General features: G+C 44.1%; 1 protein-coding gene across 1 annotated transcript in view; it reads left to right on the top strand.

Moving 5' to 3' along the window:
- The first annotated feature begins 11,918 nt into the window (after positions 1-11,918).
- The window catches only part of LOC106560455 (leucine rich adaptor protein 1), a 48,939-nt gene continuing 36,660 nt past the window's right edge, over positions 11,919-24,197 (top strand). Inside the window, exon 1 of the mRNA XM_014123378.2 lies at positions 11,919-13,027. Coding sequence (XP_013978853.1) covers positions 12,812-13,027 — 216 coding nt within the window. The 5' untranslated portion in view covers positions 11,919-12,811. The remainder of the gene's footprint in view (positions 13,028-24,197) is intronic.

Below are 24,197 nucleotides of genomic sequence, written 5' to 3'. Positions count from 1 at the left end.
CGATTTTAGTGAACCAATTACCCTTAACTTGAATAGCCTATAGCATAGAGTTTCACCCATTTTTGTTACGTGTCTGATCATTTTGACAGCTTGTGTTTTAGTTGGCTAAGGATGTCGTTGGCAGTCTAGACATCAAACATCCGTCTAGAATGACGCCTGATTCCTGGGCCAGACTACTAATCTGTCAGCATGGTAATGTCTATCCTTCAATCTCTAAACTGAAAAACATACTTGTGGAGTACTTGATCAGACATATTTCACTTCCTTTGGATATTGGGGTAATAGACCCAGTGCTCTTAAAAACATTTTAGTCCAATCTGTGTTTTATTCCTATCTCTTGACTTCCGTATTTATTTTTTATTTTCGTTCCTTCTTTTCTGTACTATTTTGCTCCTAAATTACTTTAACAGGAGGGAAACCACCATTGTGCTCTCTGCAGGTGCTTGGTGATGTCATCAACCCGGGACAAGAGTCAGGGAGAACACCAAGGTGAGTGTTGAAAGAGTGGATGGTGGGGAAGGAGGGAAAAGGGGAAGAAGGTATGGGGGAAGGAGGGGAACATGTGCATGAAGTCAGTCTGTTCCTTACTCAGTCTGTCATGTAACCTGACAGAGAGTCAGGAGCTGTGTTCGAATACTCATACTAACCGTACAATTTGTGACGTGAATTGAGTATATAGTATGCTTATTGGTCATAGTATGGATATAGTTAGTATGCCAAAGGTTCCCGGATGACATACTAAATTCGACAAAATACGAAGTATACATGCAGTGGACACTATTTCCGTGCAATTCATCAGCCACGGCCGTGGCTTCATAACTTTTCAGACCTTTTCAGGTCCCGTGTGGCTCAGTTGGTAGAGCATGGTGTTTGCAACACCAGGGTTGTGGGTTCGATTCCCATGGGGGGCCAGTACGGAGAAAAGAAAAAATGTATGAAATGTATTCACTACTGTAAGTTGCTCTGGATAAGAGCGTCTGCTAAATGACTAAAATGAAAAATGTAAAGAAAATGGTGGAAAATATGCAGCCGAAGTCCGACGAGAGCGCATACTAATTATGACAAATGTTAAGAACATTTAAAAAAAAATGTAATAAAGTAAGTTACGTTACACATTATGTTGGCTGACAATTTGTTAGCTACGCTATCCTTAAGAACCGCATAGCATTACAGCAATATGTACCTGCATGTTAGCTAGTTACCTAACGTTAGTTGGCTACTAATACATCAAACTTGCCAGGCAGTATATTAACTATCTGCTATCTAACTAACTACCCAACATTTATTGACTTGATTATTTACATCATTCTTAGCTAAGTGGTATAGTCGTTGTCACGTCGGTATGAAGAGGTTCGGGAAACAGACGCAGGAATGCGTAATATTTTTTTTTATTAAGGCCCAAATTACGGCGTGCCGTGTAAAGGCACGGGGACGAAGACCAAACAAACACGTAACAAAAACACCCAAACAAAAGAGCGAGGAGTACCTCGAAAAAAGAACACCCGGGACGAGACCCGTAATCATCTGTGCAATCCATAAGGGCACGAAAGCCAAAACACACAGCACAGGTACTCACACGCACCAACGGACATTGTAACAATAATCGACAGCACCATGGTGAACAAAGGGCACATGTATACAAATAAACTCAGCAAAAAAACAAACGTTCCTTTTTCAGGACCTTGTCTTTCAAAGATAATTCCTAAAAATCCAAATAACTTCACAGATCTTCATTGTAAAGGGTTTTAACACTGTTTCCCATGCTTGTTCAATGAACCATGAACAATTAATGAACAGGCACCTGTGGAACGATCGTTAAGACACTAACAGCTTACAGACGGTAGGCAATTAAGGTCAGTTATGAAAACTTAAGACACTAAAGAGGCCTTTCTACTGACTCTGAAAAACACCAAAGGAAAGATGCCCTGGGTCCCTGCTCATCTGCATGAACGTGCCTTAGGCATGCTGCAAGGAGGCATGAGGACTGCAGATGTGGCCAGGGCAATAAATTGCAATGTCCGTACTGTGAGACGCCTAAGACAGCGCTACAGGGAGACAGGACGGACAGCTGATCATCATCGCAGTGGCAGACCACGTGTAACAACACCTGGACAGGATCGGTACATCCGAACATCACACCTGCGGGACAGGTACAGGATGGCAACAACAACTGCCTGAGTTACACCAGGAACGCACAATCCCTCCATCAGTGGTCAGACTGTCCGCAATAGGCTGAGAGAGGCTGGACTGAGGGCTTGTAGGCCTGTTGTAAGGCAGGTCCTTACCAGATATCACCGGCAACAACGTCGCCTATGGGTACAAGCCCACTGTCGCTGGACCAGACAGGACTGGCAGAAAGTGCTCTTCACTGACGAGTCGTGGTTTTGTCTCACCAGGGGTGATGGTTGGATTCTTGTTTATCGTCGAAGGAATGAGCGTTACACCGAGGCCTGTACTCTTGAGCGGGATCAATTTGGAGGTGGAGTGTCCGTCATGGTCTGGGGCGGTGTGTCACAGCATCATCGGACTGAGCTTGTTGTTATTGCTGGCAATCTCAACGCTGTGCGTTACAGGGAAGACATCCTCCTCCCTCATGTGGTACCCTTCCTGCAGGCTCATCCTGACATGACCCTCCAGCATGACAATGCCACCAGCCATACTGCTTGTTCTGTGCGTGATTTCCTGCAAGACAGGAATGACAGTGTTCTGCCATGGCCAGCGAAGAGCCCGGATCTCAATCCCATTGAGCACGTGTGGGACCTGTTGGATCGGAGGGTGAGGGCTAGGGCCATTCCCCCCAGAAATGTCCAGGAACTTGCAGGTGCCTTGGTGGAAGAGTGGGGTAACATCTCATAGCAAGAACTGGCAAAACTGTTGCAGTCCATGAGGAGGAGATGCACTGCAGTACCTAATGCAGCTGGTAGCCACACCAGATATTGACTGTTTCTTTTGATTTTGACCTACCCTTTGTTCAGGGACACATTCAATTTCTGTTAGTCACATGTCTGTGGAACTTGTTCAGTTTATGCCTCTCAGTTGTTGAATCTTGTTATGTTCATACAAATACAAACACATGTTAAGTTTGCTGAAAATAAACAGTTGACTGTGAGAGGACGTTTCTTTTGTTGCTGAGTTTACAATCAGTGCGAATAGGGGCCAGGTGTACGCAATGAACGTTCCAGAGGGATCCGTGACAGTACCCCCGCCTCACGATCACAGGAACCCAGTGCGGGACCCGATGCAGCTGCCGAAGTTGCGTCGTCGTCGCGTCGACGGACCAGTAGCAGCGTCGTCGGACGGGCCATTCCAGCTGTCTCCCTCAATGGTCGATTATTCTGTCACATTGGTATGAAGAGATTCGGGAGACATATGCAGGAATGCGTTATTGTTTTTTTTATTAAGCCCCAAATTACGGCGTGCTATGTAAAGGCACGGGGACGAAGATCAAAAAACACATATACAAAATACAGGGTTGAAACCCAAACAAAAGAGCGAGGAGTACCTTGAATAAATAACACCTGCACACAATGATTATCACACGGGACAAGACCCATAATCATCTGCGCAATCCACAAGGGCATGAAAGCCCAAAACACACAGCACAGGTACTCACGCACCAATGGACATTGTAACAATAATCAGCAGCACCATGGTGAACAAAGGGCACATATATACAAATACAGTCAGTGCGAATAGGGGCCAAGTGTGTGCAATGAAAGTTCCAGAGGCATCCGTGACAGTCGGGCGATTCAATGGCTATCTACTCTGATTTCAGAGCACTCTCGCGCAGAATAACTGCTGAATTTATGAACGCTCAACACCCGTTGAATATGGCCAGTGTCAGTAAATGTTGGCCAAAAAAATACATAATTTAAATGTTGCCAGCAGCACAGTTATAGTCACCAACGCTCTGGATAACATGAAAACAGCCTAACCAGCTTTGCTAGGGCAAGTAAAATGGTCAGAGTGAGGTGTTCTCTCATTTGTTTTTCTGAAAGTAGCTAGCCAACATTAGCCAGTTAGCTTGGGTGCTTGACTGCCGTTGAACGCTCAATTCTACTCCTCGGCCAGAGCATCCAGTGTGCGCTCCGAGAGCCAAACGCTCTGAATTTATGAACTGACAATCTGACAATGCTCTGGATTTACAAACACCCAGAGCGCACTCTGGCACTCCAGATTGAATTGACAAACACACCCGAAATCGTAAAATGTTTAGCTAGTCAAGCTAGCAAGAGGTTGCATAACAACAGCATCACCTTCCAGTAGACAGGCTAAGCTCTAGTACACTCAACTGAAACGATACCGTTTGTTTCCAGTAAGAGTTTCATGGGGTTTCAGTTGTGTATGGTACAGTAGTTATCTTCTGTAGTTGATATGTTGTCTGTCTGTTGAACATATTTGTTGTTTATGAAGTCATCTCTGTTCCTTACTCAATCTGCTACGTAATCTGACAGAGCATTTTCTTAGGTTTCTCTGTGTGTGCTGCAGTAGATGTTAGAATAGTCTGTTGTACAGTATAATATGTTGTTGTAAAACCTTTAGGGTCCAGCTGTTAAGTGGGTAGATATACAGTACCAGTCAAAAGTTTGGATAAACCTACTCATTCCATGGTTTTTCTTTATTTTGACGATTTTCTGTATTGTGGAATAATAGTGAATACATCAAAACTATGAAATAACACATATGGAATCATGTAGTAAGCAAAGAAGTGTTAAACAAATCAAAATATGTTTGAGATTCTTCAAAGTAGCCACCCTTTGCCTTGATGACAGCTTTGCACACGCTTGGCATTCTCTCAACCAACTTCATGAGGTAGTCACCTGGAATGCATTTCAATTAACATTTGTGCCCTGTTAAAAGTTCATTTGTGGAATTTCTTTCCTTCTTAATGTGTTTGAGCCAATCAGTTGTGTTGTGACAAGGTAGGGATGGTATATAGAAGATATACTTTTGACTGGTACTGTATACATGATTTTGTGCGTTGGTAGTGTTGAATTATTAATATTTTCACATTTCTCCGCACAACTGTTGCCATGGTATTCACCCTTCCTCAGGTGCCAGCGCATAGTCACATAATATGAAAATTGCACATCATATTTTCTGAGTCGCCAGTACATTTTTCTTTTTAACATTACATTTTCTACTTTATCAGCCTCATAGAAGCCTCCTAAAGACCCAGAATGGCAGAGAATTGGAGAGATGTTAACCCCTAATAATCCTCTAAGAGACGTTTCCAGTATTGGAGGATTATGATGTGTGTCCAACATACTAAGCCCCAGTTAGCCCAGTTATTAATCGTTTTAACGAGGTCTGTCCTGACACACACACACACACACACACGCACACACACGCACACACACACACCTCCTGATGAGGAGATATAATTATAATGGCATGTCTGCTCCATGCGAATGTGCGACATAAGTCACTGTGATCTAACATAGCATTCATGTACAGTGCATTCGGAAAGTATTCAAACCCCTTCCCCTTTTCCACAATTTGTTACGTTACAGCCTTATTCTTATTTTTTTCTTCCTCTTCAATCTACACACAATACCCCATAATGACAAAGCGAAAAATGTTGCAATATTTATTACAAATAAAAAACAGATACCTTATTTACATAAGTATTCAGGCCCTTTGCTATGAGCCTCGAAATTGAACTCAGGTGCATCCTGTTTCCATTGATCAACCTTGAGATGTTTCTATAACTTGATTGGAGTCCACCTGTGGTAAATTCAATTGATTGGATATGATTTGGAAAGGCACACACCTGTCTATATAATATCCCACAGTTGACAGTGCATGTCAGAGCAAAAAACCAAGCCATGAGGTCAAAGGAAATATCTGTAGAGCTCCGAGACATGATTGTGTCCAGGCACAAATCTGGGGAAGGGTACCAAAAACATTCTGCAGCATTGAAGGTCCCAAAGAACACTGGCCTTCATCATTCTTAAATGGAAGAAGTTTGGAACCACCAAGACTCTTCCTAGAGTTGTCCGCCCGGGCAAACTGAGCAATCGGGGGAGAAGGGCCTTGGTCAGGGATGTGACCAAAAACCAAATGGTCACACTCCAGAGTTCCTCTGTGGAGGTGGGAGAACCTTCCAGAAGGACAACCATCTCTGCAGCAAAGCACCAATCAGGCCTTTATGATAGAGTGGTCAGACGGAAGCCACTCCTCAGTAAAAGGCACATGACAGCCCCTTTGGAGTTTGCCAAAAGGCACCTAAAGGACTTAGACCATGAGAAACAAGATTCTCTGGTCTGATGAAACCAATATTTAATTATTTGGCCTGAATGCCAAGCGTCACATCTGGAGGAAACCTGGCACCATCCCTATGGTGAAGCATGGTGGTGGCATTATCATGCTGTGGGGATGTTTTTCCGTGGCAGGGACTGGGAGACTAGTCAGGATAGAGGGAAAGATGAACAAAGCAAAGTACAGAGAGATCCTTGATGAAAACCTGCTCCAGAGTGCTCAGGACCTCAGACTGGGGGCGAAGGTTCACCTTCCAACAGGACAACGACCCTAAGCACACAGCCAAGAGAACGCAGGAGTGGCTTCGGGACAATGTCCTTGAGTGGCCCAGCTAGAGCCCGGACTTGAAGCTGATCGAACATCTCTGAAAATAGCTGTGCAGCGACGCACCCCATCCAATCTGACAGCTTGAGAGGATCCGCAGGGAAGAATGGGAGAAACTCCCCAAATACAGGTGTGCAGGCTGTAATCGCTGCCAAAGGTGCTTTAACAAAGTACTGAGTCAAGGGTCTGAATACTTATGTAAATGTAATAGTTACGTTTTTTATGTTTAATGTTTAATAAATGTGCAAAATGTTCAAAAAACTTGCTTTGTCATTATGGGGTATTGTGTGTAGATTGATGAGGGATTTAAAAAAAAAAATGAATAGGGCTGTAATGTAACAAAATGTGGAAAAAGTTAAGCGGTCCTAATACTTTAAAAATGCACTGTATACTGTGCATTCACCTCATACTAACTTTTGTATTGTATTTACTTGTCTTCAAAGTCATCCTGATATAGAAGGGTTCCCTGGTGCTGTACCACGAGCTGCTTTCATGTTTGTGTAGCCAAACCGTTTGATCCCTCAATTCGCTTTTATGAATTTCAGATGTTGGTTTTGGTTCATGTTATGATACCTTTTTTGTGGGATCAATGCATTTTTCATCTATCTGCTCCCCAACAGATCTTGTATCCTTAGAGGCAATCTGAGCACTGTTTCAATCAGACAGTGACTGTGAACTGAAAAGCTATCTCTGGCTGTGGTGAAGCCGAACAGTAACCTGGATTTCACCAGATTACATGAGTGATTTACCCATCTTCCTCTCCATCACTTTTATGATACTATATATTTTTTATTTTAATCATGGTACCTCAAAGTGGGCCATCCTTAGCATCTTGAAAGAGTGCTACCTACAGTCAGTGCATTGCCAAAGATCCACTCAGCTCTCCAGTCTCTCTGAGGCACTGGCTGACTGTAGATTAGAGTTCTAAAGGTCTCTCTAGTGCCAACTGGCTGTTTTTCTGTTACAAAGGAAGTTGGTGGCACCTTAATTGGGGAGGACGGGCTTGTGCCAATGGCTAGAGCTGAATAGATGGAATGGTATCAAATACATCAAACACATGGTTTCCATGTGTTTAATGACGTTCCATTTGCTCTGTTCCAGCCATTATTATGAGCTGTCCTCCCCTCAGCAGTTCAGGTCCCATATGTAAAGGTCCAATCTACTAACAGACTCGGTTCATATACTTTTTATTTTATTTTTTACGTTAATTTATTTGGTAAATATTTTCTTAACTCTATTTCTGGAACTGCATTGTTGGTTAAGGGCTTGTAAGTAAGCATTTCACGGTAAGGTCTACACCTGTTGTATTCGGAACATGTGACAAATAATATATGATTTGATTTGAATACTTATATAAATGTCATATTTCAGGTTTTTATTTGTAATTAATTAGCAAAAATGTCTAACAAATAGTTTTTGCTTTGTCACTATGGGGTATTGTGTGTAGATTGAGGCGGAGGTAAGCGAAGGTAACCTGCCTAAATAACTACCGCCCCGAACAGGGTTGGAAGGTGAACCTTCGCCACAGTCTGAGGTCCTGAGCACTCTGGAGCAGGTTTTCGATCCTGACTAGTCTCCCAGTCCTTGCTGCTAAAAAACATCCCCACAGCATGATGCTGCCACCACAATGCTTCACCGTAGGGATGGTGCCAGGTTTCCTCCAGACGTAAGCTTGGCATTCAGGTCAAAGAGTTCAATCTTGGTTTCATCAGACCAGAGAATCCTGTTTCTCATGGTCTAAGAGTCTTTAGGTGCCTTGACAGCTCCAAGCGGGCTGTCATGTGCCTTTTACTGAGGAGTGGCTTCCGTCTCGCCACTCTACTATAAAGGCCTGATTGGTGGAGTGCTGCAGAGATGGTTGTCCTTCTGGAAGTTTCTCCCATCTCCACAGAGGAACTCTAGAGCTCTGTCAGAGTGACCATTGGGTTCAAGCGGAGCCTTGTCTGGCAGTGAAACAGTTCATTCAGACTAATTTACTGCCTTTTAAAAAAAACAGCTGATATGGCTGACTTGCTTAAACAAATGTGGTTTCTAATGACAATTGAGATGTACAAACTATGGTATAAGGGGACGACAAGCGGATAAGAGGCAATCTGTAATTTAGATTAAGACATTAATGAGCAAGCTAGGACGGACGTAGTCAATATAACTATTTGTTTAGCACTTTTGAAATGTACAGCGACAGAATTCAGAACATTGGCCGTTCTTACAGTGTTCTTCCTGTACACCAAGTCAGAACCGTAGGATAAATAAAGGGGGCATATAAGCAGACAATGAAAGCTCTTACACTATTCAATGATTACATTTCTCTAAAACAGGTTATAGGCTACATGTGCACCACCAAGTCAGAACAGTAGGCAAAATTAAAAGGGGTAAATAGACCAAATTATTAGAGTGAGGCACATGGGCTACTCACATCTTACTACACAACATACACTTAGTATTACTTTCTTAGCTACAGTATACATATCTCCCTGGCATATTACATCATTTATTCAGCAGCATACAATACATTTTGTACTCACCTTGTTGTGTTGTGCTTACTTGAACAAGAAGGTGGCGTGACGGTCCTTCGTGGGCAAATTTTGTCCTCAAAGTCTGGCATTCTCTGCATTTATGGTGCTTTCAAAACGACTGGGAACTCAGAAAAAAACAAGGTTGAATCATGATGACGTCATTGATCTTCAGGTTGTAGCTCTCGAAAGATGCAGGATTTACAATTCTGAGTTGGATGACCGTTCAAAACATATTTTCCCAGTCAAAGCTCGTTTATTTCCAACTTCCCAGTTGTCTTGAACTCACTGAAGTCAAGTTTTCACAGTTCCGAGTTAACAGTTGTTTTGGGCGCGGCACAAATCATGCTTCATTGACAGAAAAGCCAATGTTGAATGTTTTTCATTTTAAACTTAGAAAAGAGCCCCTTAATCCCAGATTTGGGACCACACAGCCACTCCACTGAATAACAGGCTAGTGATTGCTTTGCAATGTTTGCAGTTAGCCACTGTCACTGATTACTTCCAAACCCCTCATTGTTGAATTTGCAATTTCCAACTTGTTGTGTAATGTTTATCCAATGGTCGATGAGCACCAATACATTTTATCTATAATTTCTCTTCATTATTTCTCTTCATATGACAAGGATTAAAAAGGATTTGCCAGTAGATTGTCGACTTGATTCATGACGATGACTGCTAGGTAAGATTTTGAAAGTATGATGTTGACTTGATCAGTCCAATCAAAGCTACTGTACATATAACGTGATTTGACTCATTTTATCTGTGGCCAATGACCTTGAGCCTTCTTTGATGGGCACGTCTAATGTAACTCTATGACAGCACCCAATGGCTAGAATTTTCTAGCTCTACCCTTATTAGACTTGGAGATGACATAGTGTCCCCATGAGTGACAGAACACAGCCAATAATGGCGCAACGCTTCTGTATTTTCTGCTGGCTTGCCCCACCACCACAGAAAGCACTGAACTAGGCTGAAACAGCTGCATTTTGGAGCTGCTTTACTCAAGAAAACAAAAAAGAGACCATGTTTGTATGTAGCTTTATTAACTCAATGATATACGTCTTTTTTATATTGTTTGCAAACTGATACGTGACACATATTAATGCCAAAATAACATGCAAAACAGGCAAGCCCCCAATTTCTTTTACATTTGCTCCACCTACCCTGAATGACGGGTCGCCACTGGGTCCAACTCATAAACGAAATGCAAATCTGATATGGACAGTGTTCTTGTATAACAGTCTATATGTGGCTTATAGGAAAGAGGTGAAATCTAATTATTCGTTTAAACCGTGTGGAGATACAGAATTAAATCTATATATCCACATGGCTTCTCTTTGGAGTAATTTGGTGTCATAGTCGTCACCTCTACGTGGTGGATGAACTGTTTCGATCCCGACGCAACGTAATTCATTAATAGAATGTTGTTCTATAAAGTGTCTCGCAACTGGCGAGGTGATTTCTTGACGTCTAATAGTGGATTTATGTTCTCCAAGACGTACTTTCAATAAAAATAGTATTACAAGAACACTGTTACATATACATACATATACATTTAGTAGTGCAAGTTATACATTGCTTTATCTCATAGGTCCTAGAAGTCGGAGGGCATACAAGTGGTACAAGATCTACAGGGAAACATTTTATGAAGGCCTCTTTTCTCTCTCTGACCACATCTGATTTGACCAATATTTTTCATAGAACTCTTTATCGTTTATTGTTGAATAAAGGTGGATTCTGGAAATCAGAATTTAAAGAGGAGTCTCATGACAATACACTTGATGCCATTACCGCTATCATTGAAAGTAAGTATATCGTTTACAGAAAACGGTTTCTTCTGTTTTTGTTGGGATTTATTAAGTAACTGGCTTCTGTTCAAGCTTTTAACTTGGTTTTGAGCTTTATCAAGCCAGGTATCGGGGTATGCTCTCGAGCGAAAACGCTCACGGAGAGAATTTGATTGTCTGTCATATTCTTCCTCTGTGTCACCGATGCGACGCAGTCTATGAAGTTGACTGGTAAACCTCTTTTTAGGGGAAGAGGGCGATAACTATCAACTGTCAATATTATATTTTTATCTGTACGTTTTCTGTAAACTGTAGTACTTAGAGATTGTCCCTTTTTTGTAACAAGTACATCTAAGAAATGTATAGATGTAATGTTATTTTACATAGTGAAGGAAATTGATTGTACTCTAGAGTTAATGTAAGTAATACATTATTTTTATTTAATTTCAGAACCCGTCCAGATCATAAAGCATACGACCCTGTTGAGGAATAGGCACTACATTTGACATTTTAGTCATTTAGCAGACGCTCTTATCCAGAGCGACTTACAGTAGTGAATACATTTCATTTCACGCATTTTTTATTTTTTTTTGTACTGGCCTCCCGTGGGAATCGAACCCACAACCCTGGTGTTGCACACACCGTGCGGTTGTTGCAAACACCATGCTCTACCAACTGAGCCACAGGGAAGCTAAACTGCCCAAACTGCTCACCCATAAAATGTGTAGAGTGAGGCGAGCTATGTTGGGTGAGGGTAATGTAGGCTGCTATGTAGCTCAAGTGGTTTGAAGTAATCTGGTCAGCAGGTGTGTGTACATTCTTGTTATTATGTTGTAGGTGTGCTTTGATGGTCTGATACAGCAGTATAGTATATCAGATGGTGTGCAGAAAAATATTAATCAAATGAATAACTGTCTCATCCAGTATTAAATGACATAGACATCTGTCCCACTAGATTACTCTGATTAGACCCCTGATCGCCCTTTCTACCACCCCCGGCTTGGCATTACTCTGAATGTGGAGAGAGCTTTTCACTGATGGTGCTGTTACGGAACATGACTCCTCTGTGAGAAAGCATGAATCAACATCAGCCAAGTAAGCAGAAGGCTTCGAAATGGGCTATCGGTGTTCAAGTGTTCTATTATTCGTGTCCAGTTGGAAAGGGGTGGTGCGTTTCACATCAGCACTATTACGGTAGGGGTATAGGGATATTACAGTACCTACGGAAGGCAAGTTGTGCGCTACGGTTCAGTTTCCCCTCTACAGCTGTCGCTGTCATCATGCAGGTGGAATCTGCGTTTCGACGCGTGGCTTGTAGGGTTTAGGTCCAGCTCTCTGTTGTGTATTTCATGCATAGGCCTACACTAGCCTAATCTAGAAAGGACTATTCCGTATTGAGAAGCAAAACCACTCGTTTGGACTCGAGGGAAATGTAGACTATTCTTTCATAGGCTTCTGCGACAGTTTTTTTTTTCTGAGGAAGATTCACATTATATGAATGCACCTCCACGGAGAGCCAGTGGACTTCATCGCGATAACCCTTCAGTGCGAATTTAACATAATACAGACCAGTGACTGTGTATTTATTTCAGCTGATGAGCGCATCATCTCAATAGACTGTAACAGTGCATTAACTTCACAGCATCGACGGTGTTTGCAATGGTATTAGCTATTTTCTACATCCATGACCTCAACAGGACCATAGTATAATAGTGTTTCTCAATGTTCTGCCTGTTGATAAAACTAAAAGGACCTAGTGCATTATTTAACCTATTATCTCTCTGGCGCACCGATTGGAGAGGAGTTGCGTAGGATGCCAGACATTGCAATTAGAGGTTGCTGTTATTGCAGTTTGACAGACAAGGATATCCAAGAATCACAGAGGACGTAGTGTGCTTTGGGCTTGACAAAGAACGGAAGAGTATGGATGAGGGCACAGCTGCCAACGAGTCTATTCCAGATTTAAAAGATTTGGAGGTGAAAATCGGATGGAAGACACCTGAGGGTTTGCTCAAGTGCATGCGGGAAGAGGCGTCCACCCACCGCGATGTCAAGTTGAATTCACTGGAGACCAAAGATCGAGACATCACGGGCAGGAAGAGTCTGGATGAGAAGATTCGAAAATTAAAAGTTGATATGGTAAGGTCTTAATTGGGGCAGTGACTTTTGTTGGCCTTCCCATTAGTTATTCACATTGTATTTTATTTTGTTAGAAAGATTATGAGCAGTCGTACAATATTTGCTCTGCTTTTGACATTTAATGTTATAAAGATTCCCTAATAACTCAGAATGATGTTGGTGGTCAGTAAGCCTACAGGGAACAGGATATGTATTTAATGTTGATCCTAGTCCTATATCCTCTTCCTGAATATAAGGCATCCACCCAATCAATAATTCAGCTGCTCTTCACCATGATAACAGCGGCAGGTGGCTGAGGTTGCTAAAGATTCATTATTGTCAACAGGTCATAATTGGTGTTTTCAGAGACTAATAATTAGCCTAGGGATGGATTACTATTGTTTTATATAATGCGAAAGAACTGGTAGGCTATTTCATTTACAATCTAACTGTTCATTTATCCTATTAAACCAAGTTTATTGCAGGCCAGCCATCTTTCATTGATAGGCGACATTCCGAGCTTATCATAACAGACGTCATCATACTTCTCCCCTTGGTGCAAAAACAGGACTTCAGCAGAGAAGCTCCGGGTGTGTGTTGTTTTTCCCCTGTGCACAGATGTCTTGCATTCCTATGGCAAAGACAGGCGCTTGCGGCAGCTGTGTTGGTGACGGCGCAATGTATGTCGTATTGGAATGATTGTACACAAACAGCACATTGTGGATGTGCGTGTCCTTCTAGAAACCGAAACAAGTCTCATTTGGCGCATTTGTTTGGTTTGAAAATAGCGACCCACAGGTTTTGTTTGTAGGCCTACCACTGCTGCACTTCCCTGCGGTGTCGTTCTGTCATCTGTACTCTGACTTGCCAGACAATAACCACAGACTACCCCAAAGACTCTGGCAAAGAAACCTGCATAAAATTACATATGGTGTTGTAGGATACAGTATGTAGTCCATGTTGCCCATAACAACTCAATATATTATGTTAATCCAAACTTTCTTGCTTTGCCAGTAGAATTTAGTCGATAGCCTATACCCAGAGGGAATACCACTACCAGCCATTTGGGTGATGATGTTCTACAGTGCTGACATTGTGTACCACTAGTGAGTGGTTTGAACAAACTAAACAGCAAAGGTTTTAAGGTTAGGGGACATCAAGAGGGTCATAAATCTTTGTGCGGCCAGTGTCACATAACGACCCCATGATTTGCTTGCAGCCATCCCCATTCATCAGCCCTGCTGAGCCAGAGGATGCAGAGAGAGCCCTGGTCAAAAGTAGTGCACTATGTAGGGAGTAGGGTACCATTTGGGACGCATACAGAGGCTCCAGTGATTAAGAGCTACCTCATAGTCAGAGTGATCTTCCCACTGCCAGACAGCATACATAGTGCTGCTATGTGTTGGGCCCATATCTCATCTCTCTGAGTGGTGCTGGGTAGCAGGAGAACAGAGGGATACTGAACTTTGCACTCTCATCACTATTCTGCTTTCACAAAATAGGCTACACACATGCACGCACACCCTCACAAGGACACATGCGCGTACACACACCACTGGTGTAACACAGTTTCTCTGGGCCCCCGCAAGGTCGAATCTCCCCCCCCCCCCCCTAAAAAAACAAAAACAAACATCTAATGCGTCAGCCAGACAGCCACTCACAAAGTATAGACTACCGGTCGCAGTCCATGTTGTTGAAATTGCAACATGTCTATGCTGCTGCCTATCAAATCAATGATGCCAGGGCATGTAGTCTATAGCTTTGCTTTAGCTAATGGATATATTTTTATTGGTAGGCCTATTTGGGTATCCATTTCTCATGTTAAGCCTAACATTTCACTAACCTATACACAGTGTTGCCTGGCTGGCGGCAATAATGTAATTACTTGTTCAGTAATTAAAGTTGGATATTCAAACATTGCAGATAGTAAAAGAAAAATGTAGATGCAAACACATACTAATCAGCTACCAATAGATGTTTTTAGACTATACAACTGTCCTGTATAGCCTACCTGAACCTGCATGACATGAGCCATCCTCGCAATCTGCACTGAGTATATCCCCCCTCTCCTTTGCCATCAGAACGGCCTAAATTCGTCGGGCCATGGACTTTACAAGGTGTTGAAAGCTATCCACAGGGATGCTGGCCCATGTTGACCAATGCGTCTCAATTGTGGGTTTCCTTTGGGTGATGGACCATTCTTCATTCTTGAGCGTGAACTCAGCAGCATTGTACATCTTGACACAAACCGATGCGCCTGGCACTATACCCCGTTCAAAGGCACTTAAATGGTTTGTCTTGCCCATTCACCCTCTGAATGGCACACACATACACAATTCATGTCTCAATTGTCCCAAGGCTTAAAAATCATTCTTTAACCTGTCTCCTCCCATTCATCTACACTGATTGGAGTGGACATCAATAAGGGATCATCCCTTTCACTTGGATTCAACTGGTCAGTCTATGTCATGGAAAGACCCTCCAAGAACTGTTGTCCACTAAAGATGAAATAAAATTGTATTAGTAACATGCGCGGAATACAACAGGTGTAGATCTCACAGTGAAATGCTTACTTACGAGCCCCACACCAACAATTTTGTTTAAAAAAATACAGATAAGAATAATAAACAAAAGTAACAAGTAATTAAAGAGCAGCAGTAAAATAACAATAGCGAGACTATATACATGGGGGTACTGGTACAGAGTCAATGTGTGGGGGCACCGGTTAGTTGAGGTAATATGTACATGTAGGTGGAGTTATTAAAGTGACTATGCATAGATGATAACAACAGAGAGTAGCAGCTGTGTAAAAGAAGGGGGGGGCAATGCAAATAGTCTGGGTACCCATTTGATTAGGTGTTCAGGAGTCTTATGGCTTGGGGGTAGAAGCTGTTTAGAAGCCTCTTGGACCTAGACTTGGCGCTCCGGTACCGCTTGCCATGCGGTAGGGGAGAGAACAGTCTATGACTAGGGTGGCTGTAGTCTTTGACAATTTTTAGGGCCTTCCTCTGACACCGCCTCGTATAGAGGTCTTGGATTAGAGGTCGACCGATTATGATTTTTCAACGCCGATGCCGATTATTGGAGGACCAAAAAAAGCCGATACCGATTAATCGGCCGATTATTATTTTTATTTTTGTAATAATGACAATTACAACAATACTGAATTAACACTTATTTTAAGTTAATATAATACATCAATAAAATCAATTTAGCCTCAAATAAATAATGAAACATGTTCAATTTGGTTTAAATAATGCAAAACAAAGTGTTGGAGAAGAAAGTAAAAGTGCAATATGTGCCATGTAAGAAAGCTAATGTTTAAGTGCCTTGCTCAGAACATGGGAACATATGAAAGCTAGTGGTTCCTTTTAACATGAGTCTTCAATATTCCCAGGTAAGAAGTTTTAGGTTATAGTTATTATAGGAATTATAGGACTATTTCTCTCTATACGATTTGTATTTCATTTACATTTACATTTACATTTAAGTCATTTAGCAGACGCTCTTATCCAGAGCGACTTACAAATTGGTGCATTCACCTTATGATATCCAGTGGAACAACCACTTTACAATAGTGCATCTAAATCTTTTAGGGGGGGGGTAGAAGGATTACTTTATCCTATCCTAGGTATTCCTTAAAGAGGTGGGGTTTCAGGTGTCTCCAGAAGGTGGTGATTGACTCCGTTGTCCTGGTGTCGTGAGGGAGCTTGTTCCACCATAGGGGTGCCAGAGCAGCGAACAGTTTTGACTGGGCTGAGCGGGAACTGTGCTTCCTCAGAGGTAGGGGGGCCAGCAGGCCAGAGGTGGATGAGCGCAGTGCCCTCGTTTGGGTGTAGGGACTGATCAGAGCCTGAAGGTACGGAGGTGCCGTTCCCCTCACGGCTCCGTAGGCAAGCACCATGGTCTTGTAGCGGATGCGAGCTTCAACTGGAAGCCAGTGGAGAGAGCGGAGGAGCGGGGTGACGTGAGAGAACTTGGGAAGGTTAAACACCAGACGGGCTGCGGCATTCTGGATGAGTTGTAGGGGTTTAATGGCACAGGCAGGGAGCCCAGCCAACAGCAAGTTGCAGTAATCCAGACGGGAGATGACAAGTGCCTGGATTAGGACCTGCGCCGCTTCCTGTGTGAGGCAGGGTCGTACTCTGCGAATGTTGTAGAGCATGAACCTACAGGATCGGGTCACCGCCTTGATGTTAGTGGAGAACGACAGGGTGTTGTCCAGGGTCACGCCAAGGTTCTTAGCACTCTGGGAGGAGGACACAATGGAGTTGTCAACCGTGATGGCGAGATCATGGAACGGGCAGTCCTTCCCCAGGAGGAAAAGCAGCTCCGTCTTGCCGAGGTTCAGCTTGAGGTGGTGATCCGTCATCCACACTGATATGTCTGCCAGACATGCAGAGATGCGATTCGCCACCTGGTTATCAGAAGGGGGGAAGGAGAAGATTAATTGTGTGTCGTCTGCATAGCAATGATAGGAGAGACCATGTGAGGATATGACAGAGCCAAGTGACTTGGTGTATAGCGAGAATAGGAGAGGGCCTAGAACAGAGCCCTGGGGGACACCAGTGGTGAGAGCACGTGGTGCGGAGACAGATTCTCGCCACGCCACCTGGTAGGAGCGACCTGTCAGGTAGGACGCAATCCAAGTGTGGGCCGCGCCGGATATGCCCAACTCGGAGAGAGTGGAGAGGAGGATCTGGTGGTTCACAGTATCAAAGGCAGCAGATAGGTCTAAAAGGATGAGAGCAGAGGAGAGAGAGTTAGCTTTAGCAGTGCGGAGAGCCTCCGTGACACAGAGAAGAGCAGTCTCAGTTGAATGACCAGTCTTGAAACCTGACTGATTTGGATCAAGAAGGTCATTCTGAGAGAGATAGCAAGAGAGCTGGCCAAGGACGGCACTCTCAAGAGTTTTGGAGAGAAAAGAAAGAAGGGATACTGGTCTGTAGTTGTTGACATCGGAGGGATCGAGTGTAGGTTTTTTGAGAAGGGGTGCAACTCTCGCTCTCTTGAGGACGGAAGGGACGTATCCAGTGGTCAAGGATGAGTTGATGAACGAGGTGAGATAAGGGAGAAGGTCTCCGGAAATGGTCTGGAGGAGAGAGGAGGGGATAGGGTCAAGCGGGCAGGTTGTTGGGCGGCCGGCCGTCACAAGTTGCAAGATTTCATCTGGAGAGAGAGGGGAAAAAGAGGTCAAAGCATAGGACAGGGCAATGTGAGCAGGACCAGTGGTAGAAAGTGGACCAGCGGTGTCGTTTGACTTAACAAACGAGGAGCGGATGTTGTCAACCTTCTTTTCAAAATGGTTGACGAAGTCATCCGCAGAGAGGGAGGAGGGGGGGGAGGAGGATTCATGAGGGAGGAGAAGGTGGCAAAGAGCTTCCTAGGGTTAGAGGCAGATGCTTGGAATTTAGAGTGGTAGAAAGTGGCTTTAGCAGCAGAAACAGAAGAGGAAAATGTAGAGAGGAGTGAGTGAAAGGATGCCAGGTCCGCAGGGAGGCGAGTTTTCCTCCATTTCCGCTCGGCTGCCCGGAGCCCTGTTCTGTGAGCTCGCAATGAGTCGTCGAGCCACGGAGCAGGAGGGGAGGACCGAGCCGGCCTGGAGGATAGGGGACATAGAGAGTCAAAGGATGCAGAAAGGGAGGAGAGGAGGGTTGAGGAGGCAGAATCAGGAGATAGGTTGGAGAAGGTTTGAGCAGAGGGAAGAGATGATAGGATGGAAGAGGAGAGAGTAGCGGGAGAGAGAGAGCTCTCTCCCACTTTAGTATTGCCAGTGTAACAGTACAACTTCCGTCCCTCTCCTCGCTCCTACCTGGGCTCAAACCAGGAACACATCGACAACAGCCACCCTCGAAGCAGCGTTACCCATGCAGAGGAAGGGAAACAACTACTCCAAGTCTCAGAGCGAGTGGCGTTTGAAACGCTATTAGCGTGCACCCGGCTAACTAGCTAGCCATTTCACATTGGTTACACCAGCCTAATCTTGGGAGTTGATAGGCTTGAAGGGGTGGAACGTTCCAACAGGAATCTGTTCCAAAAAACGTAAAGTAAAAGGTTGCCAACCAACAACGCATACAAAGTAGCAACCCATACAAACCTAGCTAACTAGCCGCCAAATAGGCATGAACTCACCACGTAGCTTATTTTTAACGTTTGTCCATAGGCAAACAGACATGTGAGGACAGACATTTTTCAGAATAAACGTGATGAGTGAAAAACGCAATGAAATAGACCACTCCCTACCCGGTATCTTATTCTGCCGCTATACAACTTTGTATGCGTTGTTTTTTGGAAACCTTGTTATTTACGAAGTTTTTGGAATAGATTCCTGTTGGAACGTTCCACAAATTATACCCACCCAGGTTGAAGTCATAAACAGTGCAATGCTTGAAGCACAGCGAAGGGCTGTTTGAATGAATGAGCCTGCTGCTGCCTACCACCACTCAGTCAGACTGCTCTATCAAATCATAGACTTATTTATAATATAATAAACACACAGAAATACGAGCCTTAGGTCATTAATATGGTCGAATCCGGAAACTATAATCTCGAAAACAAACGTTTTTTTCTTTCAGTGACATACGGAACCGTTCCGTATTTTATCTAACGGGTGACTAAGTCTAAATATTCCTGTTAGGCATTGATGTTTATGGTTAGGTACATTGGTGCAACGACAGTACTTTTTTCGCAAATGCGCTTGTTAAATCAACACCCGTTTGTCGAAGTAGGCTGTGATTCAATGAAAATTAACAGGCACAGCATCGATTATATGCAACGCAGGACACGTTAGATAAACTAGTAATATCATCAACCATGTGTAGTTAACAAGTGATTATGTTAAGATTGATAGTTTTTTATAAGTCTAATGCTAGCTAGCAACTTACCTTTGCTTCTTACTGCCCTCGCATAACAGGTAGTCAGCCTGTTAATCCTTGTGGAGTGCAATGTAAGGCAGGTGGTTAGAGCGTTGGACTGGTAACCGAAGGTTGCAAACACGAATCCCCCCTGAACAAGGCAGTTAACCCCCGTTTCTAGGCCGTCATTGTAAATAAGAATGTGTTCTTAATCTGACTTGCCTAGTTAAATAAAGGTGTAAAAATAATAATAATAATAATAAAAAATAAATAAATCGGCTAATCGGTGGCCAAAAATACCGATTGTTATGAAAACTTGAAATCGGCCCTAATTAATCGGCCATTCCGATTAATCGGTCGACCTCTATCTTGGATGGCAGGAAACTTGGCCCCAGTGATGTACTGGGCCGTTCGCTCTACCCTCTGTATTGCCTTGCGGTCGGAGGCCGAGCAGTTGCCATACCAGGCAGTGAGGCAACCAGTCAGGATGCTCTCGATGTTGCAGCTGTAGAACCTTTTTGAGGATCTGAGGACACATGCCAAATCTTTTCAGTCTCCTGACGGAGAATAGGTTTGTCGTGCCCTATTCACGACTGTCTTGGTGTGCTTGAACCATGTTAGTTTGTTGGTGATGTGGACACCAAGGAACTTGAAGCTTTCAACCTGCTCCACTGCAGCCCCATCGATGAGAATGGGGGCGTGCTCGGTCCTCTTTTTCCTGTAGTCCACAATCATCTCCTTTGTCTTGATCACGTTGAGGGAGAGGTTTTTGTCCTGGCACCACATGGCCAGGTTTCTGACCTCCTCCCTATAGGCTGTCTCGTCGTTGTTGGTGATCAGGCCTACCACCGTTGTGTCGTCTGCAAACTTAATGATGATGTTGGAGTTGTGCCTGGCCGTGCAGTCATGAGTGAACAGGGAGTACAGGAGGGGACTGAGCACACACCCCTGAGGGGCCCCTGTGTTGAGGATCAGAGTGGCGGATGTGTTGTTACCTACAATTACCACCTGGGGGCGGCCCGTCAGGAAGTCCAGGATCCAGTTGCAGAGGGAGGTGTTTAGTTCCAGGGTCCTTAGCTTATCGATGAGCTTTGAGGACACTATGGTGTTGAACACTGAGCTGTAGTCAATTAATAGCATTCTCACGTAGGGGTTCCTTTTGTCCAGGTGGGAAAGGGCAGTTTGGAGTGCAATAGAGATTGCATCATCTGTGGATCTGTTGGGGCGGTATGCAAATTGGAGTGGGTCTAGGGTTTCTGTGATAATGGTGTTGATGTGAGCCATGACCAGCCTTTCGAAGCACTTCATGGCTACAGACGGTAGTCGTTTAGGCAGGTTACTTTAGTGTTCTTGGGCACAGGCACTATGGTGATCTGCTTGAAACATGTTGGTATTACAGACTCGGACAGGGAGAGGTTGAAAATGTCAGTGAAGACACTTGCCAGTTGATCAGCGCATGCTCACAGTACACGTCCTGGTAATCCGTCTCGCCCTGCGGCCTTGTGAGTGTTAACCTATTTGAAGGTCTTACTCACATCGGCTGCGGAGAGTGTGATCACATGGTCTTCCAGAACATCTGGTGCTCTCTTGCATGTTTCAGTGTTATTTGTATCGAAGCGAGCATAGCAGTAGTTTAGCTCGTCTGGTAGGCTCCTATCACTGGGCAGCTCTCGGCTGTGCTTCCCTTTGTAGTCTGTAATGGTTTGCAAGCCCTGCCACATCCGACGAGCGTCAGAGCCGGTGTAGTACGATTCGATCTTAGTCCTGTATTGATGCTCTGCCTGTTTGATTGTTCGGAGGGCATAGCGAGATTTCTTATAAGCTTCTGGGTTAGAGTCCCGCTCCTTGAAAGGTGCAGCTCTAGCCTTTAGCTCAATTGCGGATGTTGCCTGTAATCCATGGCTTCTAGTTGGGGTATGTACATATGGTTACTGTGGGGATGACATCATCGATGCACTCATTGATGAAGCCAATGACTGATTTGTGGTGTACTCCTCAATGCCATGGGAGGAATCCCGGAACATATTCCAGTCTGTGCTAGCAAAACAGTCCTGTAGCTTAGCATCTGCTTCATCTGATCACGTATTTTATAGATCTAGTCACTGGTGCTTCCAGCTTTAATTTTTGCTTGTAAACAGGAATTAGGAGGATAGAATTATGGTCAGATTTGCCAAATGGAGGGCGAGCGAGAGCTTTGTATGAGTCTCTGTGTGTCGGTACCGTGTCAATGTGCGGGGGTACAGGTTAGTGGAGGTAATTTGTACATGTAGGTAGGGGTAAAGTGACTATGCATAGATAATAAACAGCAAGTAGCAGCTGTGTAAAAACAAAGGGGGGGTGTCAATGTAAAAATCAATGACAGGCGCATGGCCCCCAGAGCTCTAGGGCCCCCCGCATTGAGGCACCTTCTAACTAGCAGAGGTGTCCTTTGTCGCCACTTCTCACCTTTGCTCCTGCCCGCTACTCACTCACTCACTCACTCACTCACTCACTCACTCACTCACTCACTCACTCACTCACTCACTCACTCACTCACTCACTCACTCATAGGGCTTCTTTGTTGCTTTTTCCCCATCTGGCCTATTTAAAGTTTCATGCATCTGGCCTGTTTCAAGCTTAATGCATCTGGCCTGTTTCAAGCTTCATGCATCTGGCCTGTTTCAAGCTTCATGCATCTGGCCTGTTTCAAGCTTAATGCATCTGGCCTGTTTCAAGCTTCATGCATCTGGCCTGTTTCAAGCTTCATGCATCTGGCCTGTTTCAAGCTTAATGCATCTGGCCTGTTTCAAGCTTAATGCATCTGGCCTGTTTCAAGCTTCATGCATCTGGCCTGTTTCAAGCTTCATGCATCTGGCCTGTTTCAAGCTTCATGCATCTGGCCTGTTTCAAGCTTCATGCATCTGGCCTGTTTCAAGCTTCATGCATCTGGCCTGTTTCAAGCTTCATGCATCTGGCCTGTTTCAAGCTTAATGCATCTGGCCTGTTTCAAGCTTAATGCATCTGGCCTGTTTCAAGCTTCATGCATCTGGCCTGTTTCAAGCTTAATGCATCTGGCCTGTTTCAAGCTTCATGCATCTGGCCTGTTTCAAGCTTCATGCATCTGGCCTGTTTCAAATTTCATGTATCTGGCCTGTGTATCATTGATCCAGACACAAATGGTTTTGTTGGGACAGACTTTGACACACTGCAAGGTGTAGACAGGCAGAGACACAGATCATACTCAGTCTGGTCTTAGTCGGCTCAGTGTCATGCTGGCTGAATACTGTCCGACTACTTTCCCTCCAGAAGTCCCTAGCTGCTGTCAAATCTCAGACATTTCTTCACGGGTCTCAACAGCTTTACTGAATTAGTGGGGCGGCAGGTAGCCTAGTGGTTAGAGTGATGGACTAGTAACGTAAAGGTTGCAAGATCGAATCCCCAACGTAAAAATCTGTCGTTCTGAGCAAGGCAGTTAATCCACTGTTCATAGGCCGTCATTGAAAATAAGAATTTGTTCTTAACTGACTTGCCTAGTTAAATAAAGGTAGAAAGAAAAAGGATGCTCTGTCCTCAAAGACATGCTGCCACCTTCCTGTCATGGACTAAGACACACAGACGAGCCTCGTTTTATCAGACATCTACATAGCTGCCTGTTTGGCTTCTATTATCAGTCTGGAGCTCAACTGTAATAAAATAAAAACACTTTTTTAGACTCTTATGTCCACATATAGGCTACAGTCTGCCACCTGTATCTATGTGTGTGTCCTATAAAAAGGAAAAGTCCTAAGAATGTGAATGCCGCACAGTGTTGTTGGAGCCCAGTGCATGACTCACCCCCTACCTCTCCCTGACTGCTGCTGTGCTGCACAGATGGAAGTCACAGGGGAGAGACATGTGCAGGCAGATAGAACAGGACAGGAGGGTTGTGTAAAAGAAAAGAATGAGATAGAGAGATGGCGGGAAGACAGACAAACAGAAGAAGCCAGAGTATGGAGTGTTTAGATGTAAGAGAGTCAGTATACTGTATATTGAGTGGGTGCAAGTCTGTGGAGACTGACTAGTACTTTTCCATGAATCTTTGGGACAAAGAGAGAGGGAGAGAAAGTGACAGAAAGAGTGGAAGGGAGTATGCAAACAGATGGAACAGTGGGAGGGCTGTGGAGAGAGGTCACCCTTCTGCTGTCTCTGAAAGGGATCTTACTAGATGGGGAGAAAGAGAGGGGGAGAGAGAGGAGGGAGAGATGGGGAGATGGAGGATGCTCAGGGATGTGTTCACTTAACTCTGTTTGCAGAAGGCAGACAATAGATGGGGAAGGTGAAAGATAACAGACAAGAGAGACAACCGTGTGTGTGTGGGG

Source organism: Salmo salar, chromosome ssa10 (genome assembly GCF_905237065.1).
Source record: "Salmo salar chromosome ssa10, Ssal_v3.1, whole genome shotgun sequence".
Classification (NCBI taxonomy): domain Eukaryota; kingdom Metazoa; phylum Chordata; class Actinopteri; order Salmoniformes; family Salmonidae; genus Salmo; species Salmo salar.
Note: the sequence above shows the minus strand (reverse complement) of the source record. Positions and strands in the feature narration are given on the sequence as shown.